The following is an 18,614-nucleotide window of genomic DNA, read 5'->3' as shown; positions in this document are numbered from 1 at the left end:
CATCACAAATGTGTCCCTTCTCATCTGTGATTTTTCGTTCTTTTAAATGATTGGTGTCAGAGGCGCATCCACGTTCGAAACCATGGGTAGAACAAACGTTAGCCATTTTTGTGCGGTTTTGCCACTGACCCTCCATTGCTTCAAACCTCTCAGTATCTTGCCAGCCTTTTCCGCAAGACTCGCTGGGCTGGTAGCGACTGAGTGGCTTAAAAATTGAAGACCACTTGTTAAAAAGAGACCTAAAAGGAACCCAAAAATACCAAGAAGAGACCAAGCCAAGCAGGTATCAAGAAAACATTATTAAATCTTATAGGAACCAGGAGATAAGAGTTTGACTCTCCATAGCCTCAGAGCAGACATTTCTCTATGATCTAAGACATGTTTTTGGGAGTTGCTTGTGACATAACGGCAAGCATTACTGTATGTCTCATTAATTTCTAAAGAAGATCATTTAGTGATTATTTCCCAAGGATTTTTTTCACGAACTTTTGTAGGGAATTTCTCCAAGCATTTTGTCTAGGATCCCTCAAGAACTCGACCTGGATTTTGGGACAAAAATGGAATTTCTCTAAAAAATGTATGTATTCTTCGAGAATTTTTTCAAGACAATCACTTCTCCAAGGTTTTATATAGTGATTCACCCATTGATTTCCCTGCAACATGCTCCAAGATTTCCGGTCAAAACGAGAGTTTTTTTTTCAAGAATTCTTCCAGAAATGTCTCTAAGGTAATTTTTCTGGAAAATAAACCAATGAGGTATTTCTAAAAAAATCCTTTAGTAACCTCTGATAAAGCTTGGGTAGCTTTGAAGACACTCTAAGTGATCAAGGATCTCTGAATAAACTTCTGGACTCTTAAAAAATTTAGAAGATTTCCCAGATTATATGCTAAGATAATCGAAAACAAAAATCAATCTAGTTGAAAAAATGGGCCAGAAACTCTATTGAAATTTGTCGAATAATTGGAGGAATTATTGTGAAAATTGATGTAGTATAAACTGATGGGAAATTGGCATCATTTGCAGATCGCATGGGATTTGTTGAGAAACTTTTTAAGAAATGATTGACAAAACTGTTAGATTTTTTTTTTCGTCTTCTTTTGTTAGGCAAAACTGTTAGAAAAATTTCCTAGAAAAAAAAATTGTTCGAAAACCCCTCTAAGGAATTTTGGATTGCAGGAAGGAAACAAGGATTAATTCTTGAAGTAATCCACATGAACATGTGAGCAGTGTTGCTGAACAGCGATCGGAAACACGAAGCACGATGAATTTTCTTAGGCATCTAAAGAGAATATGCGAATAAATACTATCAACCGTACGGATGTTCCATTCCTCGGTGATTCATTTTCGAAGCATTATTTCTCCCAAAGCATCGGGTGGGTGTTCATCGCTAGGTCATGTGAGCGGTATGATCCACGCTGCGTATTCTTCGCGAAGAGCAGAAAATTATTCACTTCGATCATCTTCATGCGGACCAACAAGCTGGTGCACCACAATGAAAGAGTTTTTTATGCACGTCGTCAATTGATTTATGTATTTTAAAAAGGTTTTTTACTTACATGTAGGTACCTACTATAATTTATTATAATGGTAGAGATTCCTATTTTTTTGAAAAGCTGCAATCGAAACCTCCTAAACCTACCATGTTTGTTCAACAACATTCAATAAAATTGAACTCAACAAGAAAGTAACCAAACAGTTTTAGTTTTTTATGGTGCGGTACTATATTTTTACATCTTCCCAATAATAAAAGTTGAAATCAGTACATTTAACGATTCATTGTACCTAATGCACTACTAGAAAATATGGTATAGTATTGCGCAATTAAATTAAGAGCGTACGCGCTTTCAGTAAAAACCAGCATCACCCGGCCACGCTCACGCTGTGTACAACAAGCGTGCATTTTTCGGGCGGTGTCTACTCAGTTCACGGTGCGACCAGCAGTGTGTTTGCTGGAATTGGCGAGAAGAAGCAACATTGCAATGAATCGCGAGAATGAACAGCGACGTGGATAAATGAATACTGTGAGCAAATGGGCTTCGCGAGCAACTTTTCGGTGCGTTCATTTTGCATCTTCGGCGTTGGTTCCGTTCGCATTTTGCGGTGCTCTTCGCGATGCAAAAATTAAAAATTAATGTTTACGAATGTTGGATCGCGAAGATGCGTAGATGATCGTTCGCGAAGAAGATCCATCGCAGCACTGCATGTGAGGACATTATTGCAGGGTTCCTTTCATACATAAAAAAAAACATAAGGCTATTACTTTACAAACTTTCTGGAATAATCCTTTTTGGATTTCCTCGGAGGAAATTCTGTAGAAATCTTTGAAAAATCTCCTGGAGTTACAAGTGGATAATAAGGTTGAAGGATTAGTGAAAATAAAAACTGAAGGAAGTGCTAGGAAAGTTCTGAAAAAAAAAACAAAATGATACCTTAGAAAATTACTGGAAGTAGGAGCTTTGGAGTTTTCAAGGATTTCTTAGAGCAAATTCTTCTAAGCAGCCTTCGAAAAATCACTGAAAGAATTTTTGAGAGGAATGTAGAAAAATCTCGAGAAGAATTTCTGAAGAGAACTCTGTGGAAGATCCTAGAAAAATTTCAAATAAAGTCACTATGATAATTCCTGAGGTTTTTTTCTCGGGAAATCTGAGACAAAATTCTTGAACACTGTTGAACCCGACATAGTCTCTGAAAATTTATTTGAAGCTTGTACAATTTTGAATCAGGATCAAATACAAGCAGAATAAGAAAAAATAGCGGCTTCAGAGACCATTTTGGTAAAAATAGATTGTTTAAAGACCTTCAAATAAAAATATAGATTTCTTAGAGACTGGCATCAGTGCAAATAATACATCTACCACTAGTTCTAAACTTAAGTATCGTTCATTGAAACCACTTTTGTTATCATTTATATTGAAAAATGAATATCTTTTTTATTTATATCGCTTTTAAACAAATATCATTAAAATTTGACAAAAACAGACCAAACTTCATGTTTTCACTACCAATGAGGTTATTCTTATTTTCTCATTTCTTGGATGAACAGCAAAAATTCTAGAAATTGGTGTAGTTTATTTTTCTTTGCACCGAAGTGACCCAGCTAATCGCAAAAGTTTTCAGGAGAAACTTAAGATGTTTAATGAATGTTTCATCGCGCAGAAACTCCGTAAAATATTTCGCAGTAATTTCTTAAACAATTGTGCAAAACAAAAATCTTCCGTAAAATCCTCATAATCTGCTCTAAATATTATTATAAATGATGCCTCAAAATATCAGTAGGAGTTCGGTCAAATATTTTTTAAGTAATTAATTACGAATTACTTTCTGTACTGTGGGAGTTCTATAGAAATTGCTCTGAATATCGTCAAGAGATTCAACAATGCTTTGATAGATTATATCAAGAGGCCTAAGATATAGTTAAGAAAATATCTATTGATTCATTCAGAAATGTCATAGAGGATTGCTCCATTCGTTTTTCTAATGGTTGAAGAAGTTTTTTGTATCAATTACTACAGTTAATTACAGATATTCTTAATCGTTCTTCTTACACGCCAGAACTTTTGTGGGTTATGTACAAACCATGACACACTTTTCTAGGTATGAGAACACAATGATAAACCTTATCATGTTTTTCATTCTCCATAAGAATAAGTACGAGATGGATCGTGTTTCTACTAATCTAGTGTTGAATCATGGGTAGGACAAATCTTTGCTTGTCCTACCTAGGTGTTTTCGTGCGTAGTACATGTCCTACCTGTCCTACCTACTTCCCGCGCCACTGATTGATGTTCTTAAGAAAAACTGTTTGAAGCAATTTTTATTTAGGCTATTATTTTTCGTACAAAAGATTTAATTTCTGAACGTAGGTTGTTATTTTTTTTGAGTTATAATTTGAAAGCTAATAACCACAGCTCTATATTTGATACATTTTCAATATAAATTTATCCTTCTTTAAAACATTGGTTGTTTTTTTGGAACTAGATGCTATAGCGCTTTTATACTTGTATCGACGATTATTCCTTCTTTTGAACATCGCCATAGATATTTTTATACCGAAGTTTACATTTTGCCTGTATATTTTTCAGTTGAAATTTTGCCTTCTTCAAAATAACGGCTGACATTAATGCTTACGAGCATTTATGACCATTTCATTTGCATGTTTTAACAAACACATACATTACTCTTGGACTGAGACTAATTTCTCTTCGGGACCAGCTTGCATTATTACTTCGAGGAGATGTCATTGCTTATAGCACTTTAACACATGCGCAGCAGAAATACTACTTATACCGGCGTTCGCATGAGTGATTTAATTTTCCCATGCTTGGCAAAGAGTTCATTCATCTGTCTTGTAAAAAACCCAAGAAGCTCTCATTCTGAGCATGAACAGTCATATCGTTTAACAATGAATCAAATCTTGCAGTTTCATTTTTCGACATCGCTCACATACATTTATCAGGGGTATATATAGAGGTATTATTCATGTTAAATTTATCTATTTTGCAGTTATACTTCACTGAATATTCATTGAATTTATTCTAACATAATAAAAGCTTAATATTATTCTAGCATAGATTCAAAATCCCCTAAAGCACTCAACCCAGCAAACACAAAATCGTATATGAAGCCACTTATGTGTATCTACATCCTGGAGGTCATATACGTACCTAATGAATGTAAATGTACGCATATGTCCTCCAGAATGTACACTTAAGTGGCATCTTATACGATCTAATATATACTGAGAAGTAACTATTTCAATACATTCTTATCTTAGATGTTATTTATCGAAGTTTTTATTAGAAGTACATTTAAATATACCAATTTTAATGAAATGTTTATTGGTATTTACTAAAACAACTTGAAATGTTTTTTAGATGCCTAGAAGAGCTTCTGTTAAAACACATTTTCAGTAACGTTTGTTGATAAGTATTTTGAAAGAGCACTAAAACTGCACTGAGTTATTTTAAAGTAACCTCAAATCACAACTTTCTCATACATGTTTTTGGAATGTAAAATGCTTGTGAACTTCCAAAATATTTGTCGATAATGATTATCATGTACAACGCTGCTTTTATGATATCATCAGAACAAGAAAACAGAAACTACAAATATCTCTCTCATAGATATATCTGACTACTATGAGAAGCATATTTAAACTTCCCGTGCTGGTGGGAAAACTATGCTGTATACGACAGCTGGGTTCACATGAAAAAAGAGTTAATTTTAAGTGGATTTTATCTTTTTTTATTTGTTTAATCATAAGCTTTACTGCTCATACTCGCATAGCAGTTCTATCCGAATTTTTATCACTTTTGAGTTGGCTTCAAGAATAGTTTTTATTTATAGTATAGTTTTCAAAATCTTTATTAAAATGGTATATTTGTGTGGACAAAATGCGAAAAAATACCAAATATTGAAAGTACTCGCATAACAGCCCCATCAATTGATTATGATGAAATTAAAACAAACTCATTTATTTTATAATTTCTGTAGTTTTCTACAGTGGTATTAAATTCATAGGAAGAAAAAAAATAACTTAAAACTTGATACTTTTCAAGAATGTTTTCACAGAACGCCTTTTGTAGTGAAAAGTGGAAGAAACTTTTGAAGCCTGCTTACTGGCATAATCGCTTCCCTGAATCAATGCTTTTGCTGTTCTGCTACTGTCCTTCGGATAAATCTCCGGTAGTCTCATCTTCCATTGATAGATGGGAAGGGAACGCTTTTTTGGTCCAGCGTAGAACCAAAGACACTGGCTCCATCAACATTCCACAACATCCCGTAACACCTATGGGAGGTCTCTGTATCTTTCTTAAGTAGGTGTTCAATTCATCATCCTTTCCCATTCCCCAGCTTTCGCAAGGGCATGGCAAGGAGAGTTCTCGACTGTTGGAGGTTGCGTCAATCTTGTCTAAGAGTTAGAGGTCAGTTACAAATTTCTGACTTTGGTAACGGACGAGAAGGAGGCAACCCACATACAATGGTCTAGGGCTGTACCACCTAAGAATTTGTGCGAAATATTCAATGCTAATGCTAATGCTAAAGAATGAAGCAAATTGAGGTTACCTATTTTGAGCTATGCATTTGTGTGTCTAGCAGTAAAAAAAAACTTAAAAACGCCTTTTTTCAGAGGTTTTTGTAATATCTGACTTTGTATGGCCCATATTTTGGTTTAATTTAAACAAAATGACGGTCAATTTTTCTTTGGAATTTCCATTATCGCTTGGAACATTCGATAAATAGAAATTTACAAAAAAAAATTGTGTTAAAATAGCATGGCGAAAAGAGTTATCGCGATTGATTAATTTTTATTGCGATAAAAATTATGCTGTTAGTGAAAACATTTAAAAAAAATTAACGGAATTGCGTTGTTTAGTGATGAAAAATTTACGGTTTTTTGTAGCTTGATCGCAAGAGCACATTTTTCTAAGTTTGACACGATTTTATCACGCTTAAATATCCAAATTTTGATATAGTAAATTATTAAAAAAGGTTTCATTCCGTTGACTCAATGACATTTCCACGCGATTTCCATACTAAGTTCAAACGTGTTTTAAAAATAGTTCCAAAGCACGGAAAATTATGAAACTTTGGATTCTGGCTAAGTTTTTAACGAAGAATCAGAATACGTGAAAAACAGGATACCCCTAAGCAAGCCAATTGGAGTGCAATACAAATCTTCTCTATATATCTGCTTTCGCCCTTATATGAATGTAATTTGAACAAGCTAACTGAAGTTTCAATCATTGATGGAATATAATTTTTAACAATAAAGATGGATAAAGCACCATGAGAATATCGACTCCCAAGAATTTGTGGACTTTTTCGTATCAAAGAGCGTAACATGTATTTGCTCAGACTTTCAGATTAGCGAAAAAAATAACTGATGAGCACATATGTTTTCTCATAATAACGGCCTGGGAAGCTCCGTGCAAGGAGTAGCGATAGACGTTCTTGTAGTACCGCCTTAGGTTTACAGATGCTGACAGGATTCCATAAAGCAGACAACGAAGGAGGATTCCCATTCAGTGCGAACTGCTTCGTTATTTATTCTATTGTTTTGTTGCGCTTGTCTTAATTACACGAAGCATCTCGACGGAGAAGCAAAATTGATTGCGCTGACAATGTGCTTTTTGTTCCCATTGGGATGAGATTGTTACATTGATGAAGAAACTAGTTACTCACCTACTACCGTCAGATAGACAAAGTGCCCAATGGGAGGGGTGGTGGAGATTTGACACTCGTAGATACCGGAATCCTTGCGCTGGGCATATCGTATCCGCAGGGTCCACTCCTCTGTGTGCGGCGAGTGCATGGCTTCGAAGCGTTGATCCGAGGTGTACGTGTACCGGCCGACCGTCAGCAGGTGGATGTCTCTATGACGCACCCAGGAGACCTGAAATTGATGAAAGGTAAAGATGAAAAAGGTGAGCTATCAACTTAATTTGAAATTTTGCGATTTGTAGTTGTAAGTAACAATTTTTCTAGTTTATCAGAAAATTATTTGAATATTTTAATTGCTTCTAATAATTTCCAATCAATTAAGCCAATTATGGAAAACATACACACCAATATTCTATCGCTGGAATTTGCAATCGTAGCTATATTCAGTATCGAGTGTTTATCCGTAATCGCAAAACTTATGTGCAAACATATCAAACTGAGCCACCACCATTCGTGTTTACCGATTCACTTACCACTCTGTAAATAACCGAGCCTCCAAGAATGTCAACAGGCAGCTCACCTCAAAATCAGATCACACAAAAAAAAAACAATCTTTGCAGCAAATACAACGTGCCGCAGCATATTATTATTATCATCATGCATCTGGTGCAAAATTCCGGCCAGGCCCGAATCGTTCCTGTTTGGATATGCATTACCACCGAGAAAGCAACCGGTCGGCCTTTCACCCACCTACGAAGAGAGTTAACCCCGTAACGTCAAGGTTTTCACAGCAAGCTAATGAAACTAAACACATGTGTGTGACCTCCGGATGGGTCGGTTGGTACATATTCTATTTTCACTTCATTCCTCAGCTCAGCTCTCCCATCTTGCAGTACCTCTACGTCTACAGTGTCCATGAAGCAAACAGAGTGGAAAAACGGATTCATTTTGAATAACCCAACTCCGGCTTTAGGCAAATGTACATCGAATGACGCAGCTCAGCAATGTCGACGCGGATACTGTATGGGCTCGTGCTGTGTGGTTTCTGTTGTTTGGGGCCGGCCTTGCAGGCAAGGGTATGCGATATGCATGTTTTTCGTGGCGATTTGAAACGAAACGATACACGGAATTTCTAGCAAATTCAATAACTAACGAACATAATCTTTCACCTGTACAGCAACCAAACATACTATCACTAGAGATATCAACAAACCTCTCTATTACAAAGTTACCCGTTAAAGTACCAGCACTAGTGTCCAACTAATCGACGTTCCCGAACAGAAAAAAAAACTCCGTCGATGACATCATTAAGGTGAAGATGCATCGAAGCCAATCTTCAAATTTTCAAAAGCACAAATCTAGCGAGCTAAATAGTCGTTCAAGCTGAAAACTTAATCAATTGGTCCCCACCAGCGTGTGGCCAATCGATCAAGTTTTCAGCTCAAACAGCTGTCTGGTTATCTAGATTTATGCTCTTGAAAATTTGAGGTTTGGCTTCGATGCATTTTCACCTTAAGCCGGCATCAGTATCCGTATCAACCTCCATCTCGGCATTCACAACTGCAAACTGTTCAGCCAGTAGCGTAGCTAGGGGGGTGTGGTGGGGCCCCAAGCTGCTAGAGGCCCTAAAATCGCGGTAATAATTTATCATAGAAATGAAAATTTGAAATGGCTTGTAGAAAACATTCTAGGACCCTAAAATCAAATTGGACATGGCAAGAATACGTTTTGTAAGAGTCTTGAACCGGTGATACACAGAGGCCCCTTACTTTTGGTCATTCAACTGGGCTAGATTTAAAGTTAGCCTAGGGCCCTGTCAAGACCATGGCTTTGGGCCTCCTCATTTTAGGGGCCTTTACATAAAATAATGTTGTAAGTTATTTTAATTTAAACTGGTGTTGACTCCTTATAGGTAATTGCGGCCTTGAAATAGACTCATGTTCAAATATTAAAGAGTCTGAACTACGGTCTTTGATTAATAAATGTTTTCTTCATAAATTTTGATTTTCAATAATTTATCCGGGTTTGTAGACCTCACCATTTTATACAATCTGAACCAAGCATTGATATTAAACTTTTTTATAATTTCAAGAGAACGAAATTTGTTTTTTCATCTACTTTTAATCTCAAAATTAATCCTTTAGAGATAACTCCAAGTATTTATCCTGCGTGTCTGCAATGGATAATAATGATTACTTCTGGCCGTTCTCCTAATAAATTGTGTTAAGAAGTATTTTGATGATTCCTTGACGAATTTCACTAAAATATCTCTAGTGATTCCTCCATAAAATTTCTCATAAATCGAGATCCTTTTAGATACAGTAATAACTCCATGAGTCGATGTTCCATGACTCGATATCGACTCAAGGAACCATACTAAAAAAAAAATCATGGTTACTATGATGGTCCCTAGAAACAGCTTTCCAAAGGATTACTGTTCCATGACTCGATATTTCTATGAGTAGACTCATGGAGCTTTCACTGTATGTGAATCATTCAATTATTCTTATCAACATTATCCAAATTTATCCTCGAGTGACCTTCAGAATCTTGTCAAGATATTTATTCTGGTAATTTATATGATATTTTGTCATGGATTTTACCACTAATTTGTGATTTGATTTATAGAGAGCACCCTCTAAAATTTCATTGAAGAATGGCTAAAACACTCCCAATAATTGTTAAACGATTTTCAAGAAATTTCAAAGATTCTGATTTTTTTTTATACCGCAATCTAGATTTGGTTTCAAGGATTTTTCAAGAATTTCTAAAGGATATATTTCAGAAACTTTTCAAAGGTTGAACCAAGAATCCCTCTGAGGAGACCTCCAAACATATTTCTCCAAATGGTACGCCAAGAAATCCTTTCAGGAGTTTTCCCAAATATTCTTTTACAAACAACTCCAGGGATTCTCCTATGATCCTATAATCCTTTTGGGTTCCTTTTATATTTTTTTCATGCAGTCCTTCTTGGATTCGTCCTGAAATTAATTCAGGCATTGCTGGGAGCAGTATTTCAAGCAGTTTATACATTATTTTTTTTTCGGATTCTTCTAAGTGATTTCATCAGATTTTTTTCCAGAATTCCTCGTAATATTCATGCAGGAGTTCTTTTAGAAGCATTTCAAGGAGTTTCGCAAATCTTCCAAGAAATTAGAAAATTCCACCAGAGTTCAAAAATTTTATTTTTACTTTTCAGCGAATTTTATTTCAAAGTTTCTTCCAAAATTTGATCGACAATTTCTCTTATAATACCTTTATAAGTATCGCTAGCGATAATCATAAAATAAAATGAACTATTCTTTCAAATATTTTATCTTTATTTCTAAGTAAAATTGCATAAAAACACAACAATTAGAATTAGAATTTCAGGAATTAAATTGACCGGGCTAATTGACCAGAAATATTACTTTGAATGGTTTCAAGATTATTTTACGTCTTTTCATGGAGTACAACGAGGAATCACTAGCATACTTCAATAAATGTTTCAAGGTATTCTAGTCTAGTCGGGTAACTTCTGAAGAAGTTGATCCACATCATTTTCTAGAAAATATTGAAGGTACATGCTAATTCAAAACTAAAAGGTATATTTCATTTCATTAACTTCAGGTTTTCAGCGCAAGGACTGCATTAGTAGAGAAATTCTACTTTATCTTATTGTGATTTGCTTTGATGGATGGATTATTGGGAAAGTTGTGTATCGCATTTTGAAGGTCACCAAACAGTGGCTCCAAATATTTTTACATGCAAATGGATCCATACCCAAAGTCCTTCAAGTGTACATTTACGCGACAAATTACGGAGCTTTTCTATTTATCCAAATGCAGATTTTTAGTTGACTGCATAATTGCAACAATTGATTATAGTCGAAACTTATTGTAATTGGCAGAAATACTTTCACAAATGATTTACAAACAAGTTTTTTTTTTGTAAAACAAGTAAAACAAGCAGACTAGCAAACCTGCTGAAATCACTTGATTTTTTTAAATCATAAACAATTTTCATTGGCGCGAAACCTATTCACTGCCATTTCTTGCCCGCCAACGGCGAAAACCACACGTTTGACGTTTTCGCACTTCATAAAGTGCTAGCGCTATACACGCTCTTTCAGATCTACTCAAAAGTGAGTAGAATTCGACTCACTTCGGAACAAAGTGGAACTGCTCACAAGTGAGTAACACCATCGTTACTCACTTTTGAGTAACGTTGTCAAATGTCAATATTAGAGTAACACTTACTCACTTCGTTTAATCTGGAATTTGCGAAAGTGAGTAGATGTCACTCACTTCAGAAATAATATTTTTGGAAATTAATTTATTATTATTTTTGTAAAATCAAGAGAAAAATATACAAAAAGCATAACATTTATTTTATTATCTTAAACATGTTGGGATAGTACATGATTTTAAGTAAAAATTGTGGTATTTGTGTCGAAGCTTTTGCTGCTCTGGAATGTATACCCGGGTGTTGTAAATCTCTGGGGGATTGATGAAAGACATTGGAGGATGTAGTTTGACGGAACGAGTAGCCTTCCCGGTTAGACTGTAAAGAATTGATAATTAGTCCAATAAAATGTACGACGGTAAAACTTACTGTTTATATATATATGTATATATATATATATATATATATATATATATATATATATATATATATATATATATATATATATATATATATATATATATATATATATATATATATATATATATATATATATATATATATATATATATATATATATATATATTTTTTTTTTTTTTGCGGTTGTTCGATTAAAGCCAGTAGGCGAGTTCCGGCGCGTATTTTCTTCGAAGAAAAGAAAATTTTCTTGCTGGTGGATTATGGAAGAAAATTTCTTCTCTTCGAAGAAAATGTGCGCCGGAATTCACCTGCAGGACTTGGTAATTTTCACTCCGACCTCGCTTCACTTGATATCAGAAGGTAAATTCCGGCGATTAATTTCTTCGAAGAGAAGAAATTTTCTTCCATTATGCACCAGCAAGAGAATTTTCTTTTCTTCGAAGAAAATACGCGCTGGGATTCGCCTACATGATAAATGATACCACTAACAATTGCCCATATATTCACAACTTGCATGATTCGTTTTAAGGCACTTGTTTAACAGCAATGTTTACTCCTAAACTTAGAAGCCGAAATTTTCACAAGTCTTTGACGTTTACAAAGTGAGTCAAATATGTTTGTGTTTACTCAAAAGTGAGTAAGGTCGTTTTTTTTTTCATGATTGAGTAAGAAGTTACTCACTTTGATAAAATAAAGTTACTCACTTTTGACAGCTAACTTGAAACTTCAAAAGTGAATCAAACTTACTCTCTTTTGAGTAGATTTGAACGAGCGTGTAGAGCTTAGTGACATTTGAACACACGAACACTTGCATACGATCGTCATACACAGTTTGTTTTTGTTTTCCTCAACGAAACTTGCACACACTTTCCAGACTCATCAAAATGCATATGCAAATATTACCAAATTTGAATATTACTTGTTTTCCGAGACAGAGTGCATATTGTTTTCCTCTAAGGTTCACAACTACATCTACACTAGGGCACCCATACCATTGCGCGTGGTGTCTACGACCTTCAGGTATTTTCAAAACACCGTCGGCTGGTAAAGCCGTAATATACATGACAACCCTAGTTGAGTTAAATTGAGCGGTGATCTCTCTATCGCAAAAGGGGTCGATATGACGAGATAGGGCAAGTGTACCATTAGTGGTGCACCTAAGGGAAAACTGCTAAAACATGGTGATAAAACCATGAAATATATGATTTTAATGTATCAATCGATAGATCTCAAATCCTCCTATCACTCAAATGTATAAAAATCATTATTCATTTAAAATTTCACTGCAAAAAGCCTTGCACCAATAATAGGAACACTGTTCCTTTAGTGAAGGTATGTTTTAAGAATGGTTCCTTTAGTGGCGCAAACCATTGATTTCTTATGGGACCCTCCACTATGGGTACTGATGCACCACTATAGGTGCAAAGGAGCAAAAAAAAAGCAAAATAAATGTTTTAAATTGTTTTTCGGTTAAAAATCATGGATATTATTCGATTACTCGCAACATTTTCACATCTTACATCATAGAAAAATATCACATAATCATTTATTAGTGCGAAACATGCTAAAACACACTACCTCCACTATTGGAGCTACCTCCACTAAGGGAGCGTTTGCCCTACGACCACGTCGAAAGCCGGACCCATAGGGGAACTGTGGGTAAAATGAACAGGTTTGTGTTTTACGGTAATTATGCTATATATCTATGCAAAACATTACACCATTCTGAATCCTCAGACTAAGGAACTATTTCGACAACTATAGCGCGATCTAGATCTGTCACAAGCTGGAAAAGTAAACAAAAACAAAGTACGCCTCTCCGTTTTCTCATGTGATGTAAATTTTCACTCCTGGAATTTAAGGTTTTTATGACTAAAACCATCAAAAATCTATTTGACTGCGTAGCACATCATATCTTTAAAGTATTTATGAGAAGTAGACGGAAATTGAAAGTATTATTATGTTCTAATTTTGTAGAACAAATGATTTGAAGATGTTGATTCTTTGGGGGTAAAATGAACCACTCGAGATGGGGGTAATATGAACATCATTGCAGGGGGAATACTACTGGATTTTATTTCAGATGCAGAGAGTTCTCCGGAGAAAATACAAAGACATACATGGACAGCCATCCAAATGGTCGTGGCTAAACGTTCCATCGATTCCGGATTGTCTGTGAGATATGCATTGAACATGCACCAGATGCCGAGCATCATGCCGCAACCCGTTCAATTTCAAAGGTGTTTTACCCCCAGTATATGTTCATATTACCCCCAGTGTATGTTCATTTTACCCCCAAGTATATGTTCATATTACCCCCGTTACATGTTCATTTTACCCACATGTTTGGAACATTGACTCTGTGGAAAGAAATTTTCAAAATTATAATAATGTTGATAAAATTCTAATTCCATCACAATTTTTCAACTTGTTACCATGCCCACACAGTTACGGATCACCCACAGTGACGGATCACTTTGGCGTTCAACATCGGATAACTCGCTCAAAACATAAACGTTGACGTAAAACATATTTTTCCCATGTTATACTATTTGTCTTCTACCATTTGTAATGTTAAGCACAACATTCAACCGCTAAATAACGGTGTATTTGACAAATGTTTAGTTGGTAGCACACAGCTTTCATTATATGTACGTTTCCTGTAAGAAGTGCCGTCAGCATTCATAAGCTCCCACAAGTGGTAAAATTCAAATCTTATAGCATGTTTTATGCTCGTTCGTTTCGATTTAGTATGAATTCATCTTTGGAAAACATTTTACTTGAATTTTTATTCAAAATACCGAATATTAGCACTTCTAACTAGTGATCCATAATATGGACCAGGAAATGATTGTTTACCACGGTTATGGATCACTTCCAAAGAATGTAGATTTCTGCCATTTTAAGCATTGGATTCGACATTTTCAGACAAAAGCACTAAGGATAAAACTAAAAAAACATCAAGGATTGTAAATTTCATATTTTAGCAGACAAAAATGGGTGGAAAACTTTGTGTGAAGCGCAAACAGTTCATGTCTCAGTTACTACAATGCAGTATCACAATAAAAAGGGAATTTTACCCTTGTTTCCAGCTCCAACACTGCTATTTTTGGCAGTAATATGTGACACATTATTAACATTCGCCATACCATGCAATACAGATGCATTGAGTTGAAAATCTCTTGATTTTGCGCACTGATCCGTAATATGTCACAATTTGATCCATAATATGAAAATTGATCCATAATATGGTTTTCAGGAATCGATACATTTTTTAATTTTTATGCAATCCTATGTAAATATTACACTCAAAACAGTTCACTAACCAAAGTTCCAATTTGAAACGATACAATTCGTGCTTTCAAATTACAATTTTACGTTTTCCATGTTGTTTTATTGAATTTTATAGGTTGGTCACCACAATATTTGATTCATAACTGTGGGGTCATGGTACATTGCATAAACATCCTTCTTCAATTCTAAGCAATTGAAAAAGAATCTGACAGCTTCATAAGCAAGAAAACATGAAAATTGCTTAGGGTGTTTATTTTACTCCCAGTTCCCCTACTAATCATCTCATCTTATGAGCAAGCATTGCAGAATTCGCTCTCATTTGAGTATGAAGCACGATCAAAGCAAGCAAAGAAAAACATCCCATCTGTTGCGGTCCACGATCGTCATTGTATCGCAAGGTGTAACAAGTCTGATAAATGGGAGCAGCGAGCGAGAGCCCCAAACAGAGAGTGATGATAAAATCCATTTTTTTCGCTTGTTTACCGTTGGGGATAGGTGTTTTTCTTTACTGGCACGATAAACAATTCACGAACTTCCAATAGCAATAGTGCCGCCCAGGCTAATCTTACATCTCAATTTGTCCAAATTGACTTTTGTGTCTACGATCTTCAGGTATTTTCAAAACACCGTCGGCTGGTTAAGCCGTAATAGACATGACAACCCTAGTTGAGGATTTCACTATGTTTTCGTCAGTATGCTCGTACCGAAGTTATTAAGGTGGTTCACTGGGTTAGGTAAGGTGAAAAGAGCGCTGTGACTCTGGAGGTTTCAATTTCAAGTCACAGATAGTTTCTGGAATCAACTATAACACTGCAGAACACGTTTTTGTCTCAAGCACCAAAATACCGCTATTCACTCAATTAAGGTTTGTTGAATCCATTGCCGTTTCCAGAAATATCATAGCACGTCCAGTTTTTGAGATATTGGCTGTTGAAAATGCAAAAAATGACTATTTTAGCCAACTTGCATGTAAGTTTGCCAGCTTGTATGGCAATTTATTTGCTTAATTTGCCATAGAATTCAAACTTTATCTTTATAACAATACTTATCGGCTTACTTTATAATACTTTCGATACGGAAAAAATATTTTTTGATGGTTTTAAAAAGTATTGTATTTTCCCATATAAGAGAAACGAAAAATTTTATATGGAGACAGAAAACATGTCGAAAAAATCGGTTTAGTTCAAATTTATTCGCGCAATTTCGACCAAATTTATTCCAAAATGTAAACTTTCAGTGCAAAATAGCATGCTCAGTGGATTTGATCACAAAAATTTACGATAAATTATACTTTAAATTTCATATAAACATCAATAAAATCAATGTTTAATACAACTTTGGCGACCTGTAGCTAAAAATTGTGACGTGCTGGAACATTTCTGAAAATGGCATCAGATTCAGCAACCTCAAATCTACTCGAGACACATATTTTGATCCTTGAGACACGTAAAAATGTCATTTTTGTTTCGCAGTGTAATGAGGCTATATCAAATAATTTTAGGAAAATGTGTATCTAAGCATCCATGCCCAGGCTTGGGAACTGTGACCACCATTCACCACAGTTCATTGATTCTGCCAGTCAACCAAAACACAAAGCAGCAGCAGCATCAATACCATCAGGCGTTGCGCTGCCAACAAATCACACACTGCTTGAATGTTTTTGTCTCTCCACTATGATCGTTTTCGGGCAGCCATCTCGAGGTGAATGATTGAATTTTTTTTAAATAATTCAATCGCTAATATTCCGCTTGTGTCTCCAACTAATTGAAATCTATTAGCGCCAATAGCAAAAGCACAGTCATTCCGTTATCACATATAAACAAGTTCAATTTCATGCTGCCTTTATCGAGCGAAAATGCAAAACCCCGAAAACCGGAATAATCGTGTCACCACTGTGCTCGAGTCATTTCGCATTCAGGTTTGAAAAAACGTTGGGAAGAAGAAGATTACAGTTTTGAAGAGCCGTGATATTTTTTCGTTTTGAACAGTCATGGTTTGCTTTGGATTTTGATGGTCGTGTAGAAAAATGTGAATGTCAAGGTGGTAAATGTTTGCTACAGTACATTTCCCATCCCTGTCCATGCCACGTTTATGGGGATGCATTTTTGTGAACAATTATGATTGATCTCTACTTTTCGAGAACTGAATATTCCATAAGTCTATAGCCGGTTCTTTAGGGCTTTAAGTCCGAGTGGCCACATCCGGTACATTCTAAACGATTCAAAAGTCTTCATTTACAGTGTTCATTACCAGATCTTGGTGATTAATGCAAATTTAAATTATTTTCATGGCAACTAAATAAAAATAACTTGGCATGTATCAAAATATATAGCCCTTTTTTACCTGACCTTACCCAGTGACCCTCTTGAATAACTTTGACCACAGGAATATTTCCGAGTTTTATATTGAAAATCATTTGCAAATGAGAAAACGCTAAAAATTGTCAAGTTCTAGCACTTTGAACATTGATAAAAAATGTGACGCATATATATTTCCCATATTTTATGAATCAAGTATTTCAAATAAAGATCTTAGACAATTTTATGATTGTACGCTTTTTTCGTATAGTAATGTTTATAGAATTAGCAAATGTTGTCTGGTACTCCACAAAATCTATCCAGAGTAAGGTGGGGCAAAAGTTCGACCTTAGTGGTATAATCAAAGTTTCCAGGAAAACAATAGCAGTTAAAACAAAACAAATACCATACAGTGAACCGTCAAAATATTGGCTATAATTTTGCTGAACAAACTGATGTCAAAATATTTACCCATTTTTAGTTATAACAGTTTCAAAATTAATTGTCTTATTCGAATTTTTGCCCCACCGGTGGGGCAAGAGTTCGAATCTAGTGTGCGGCAAAAGATCGCTGGCTAAAACACAAAATATCGATCCTTTTATGATAGGCATACTTTACACCAGCCGTAAACTTAAGTTTGACGAAAAATACACACTAAATTTTCATCAAAAAATTGCCCAAAACCGGGTTAATTGTAATATACTCAAAAATAGCAGTTTTTCACAAAACTATGTGGAAATTTAAAATTTTGGTGACAATTTTCACACGTTCAGACAAATTAAACTGTATTTGAAGATAATATGTGGATTTAAGGCAATTTGCAAATTTTTCCGTGATTTTATACATGGGTCGAACTTTTGCCCCGCTGATTCGAACTTTTGCCCCACTATGGGCCAAAAATTGTTTTCAAGCATCTATGCAAAAACTAATACAAGTTTATGATAGGCCTAGAAACGCCATTACATAAAATATTGAAAAAGATTTCATCTTCAATTGGTTCCATGCAACGAAAGTTTGACCAAAAATTACAATATTCACGTCGAAAAACAACAAATAGCCATAACTTTTTCAAATCTCAATCAATTTTTATGATATTTAGACTGAAAGTCTCTTACTTGAACAGTATTCGAACCAGCATGACATTTATAAGATTTTTTTTGAATTGAGCTGGAAATCTTAAAGAGAAACTCTTACCCCACTCGAACTTTTACCCCACTTTACTCTATGTATTTTAGAGAATGCAAAACGTAGTAGCCGTTCACAGGTATGTTTTT

The 18,614-nt window shown here is 35.1% G+C and overlaps 1 protein-coding gene across 3 annotated transcripts in view; it reads right to left on the bottom strand.

The window, feature by feature from the left end:
- LOC5567664 (zwei Ig domain protein zig-8) overlaps window positions 1-18,614 on the bottom strand; it is a 649,981-nt gene that overhangs the window by 19,880 nt on the left and 611,487 nt on the right. For all 3 annotated transcript variants that reach the window (XM_021850384.1, XM_021850385.1, XM_021850386.1), the window contains exon 6: window positions 7,187-7,397. In XM_021850384.1, coding sequence (XP_021706076.1) covers window positions 7,187-7,397 — 211 coding nt within the window. The remainder of the gene's footprint in view (window positions 1-7,186; window positions 7,398-18,614) is intronic.

Source organism: Aedes aegypti, chromosome 3 (assembly GCF_002204515.2).
Source record: "Aedes aegypti strain LVP_AGWG chromosome 3, AaegL5.0 Primary Assembly, whole genome shotgun sequence".
Taxonomy (NCBI): Eukaryota; Metazoa; Arthropoda; class Insecta; order Diptera; family Culicidae; genus Aedes; species Aedes aegypti.
The sequence above is the reverse complement of the archived record's forward strand: the minus strand, read 5'-3'. Positions and strand labels throughout refer to the sequence as shown.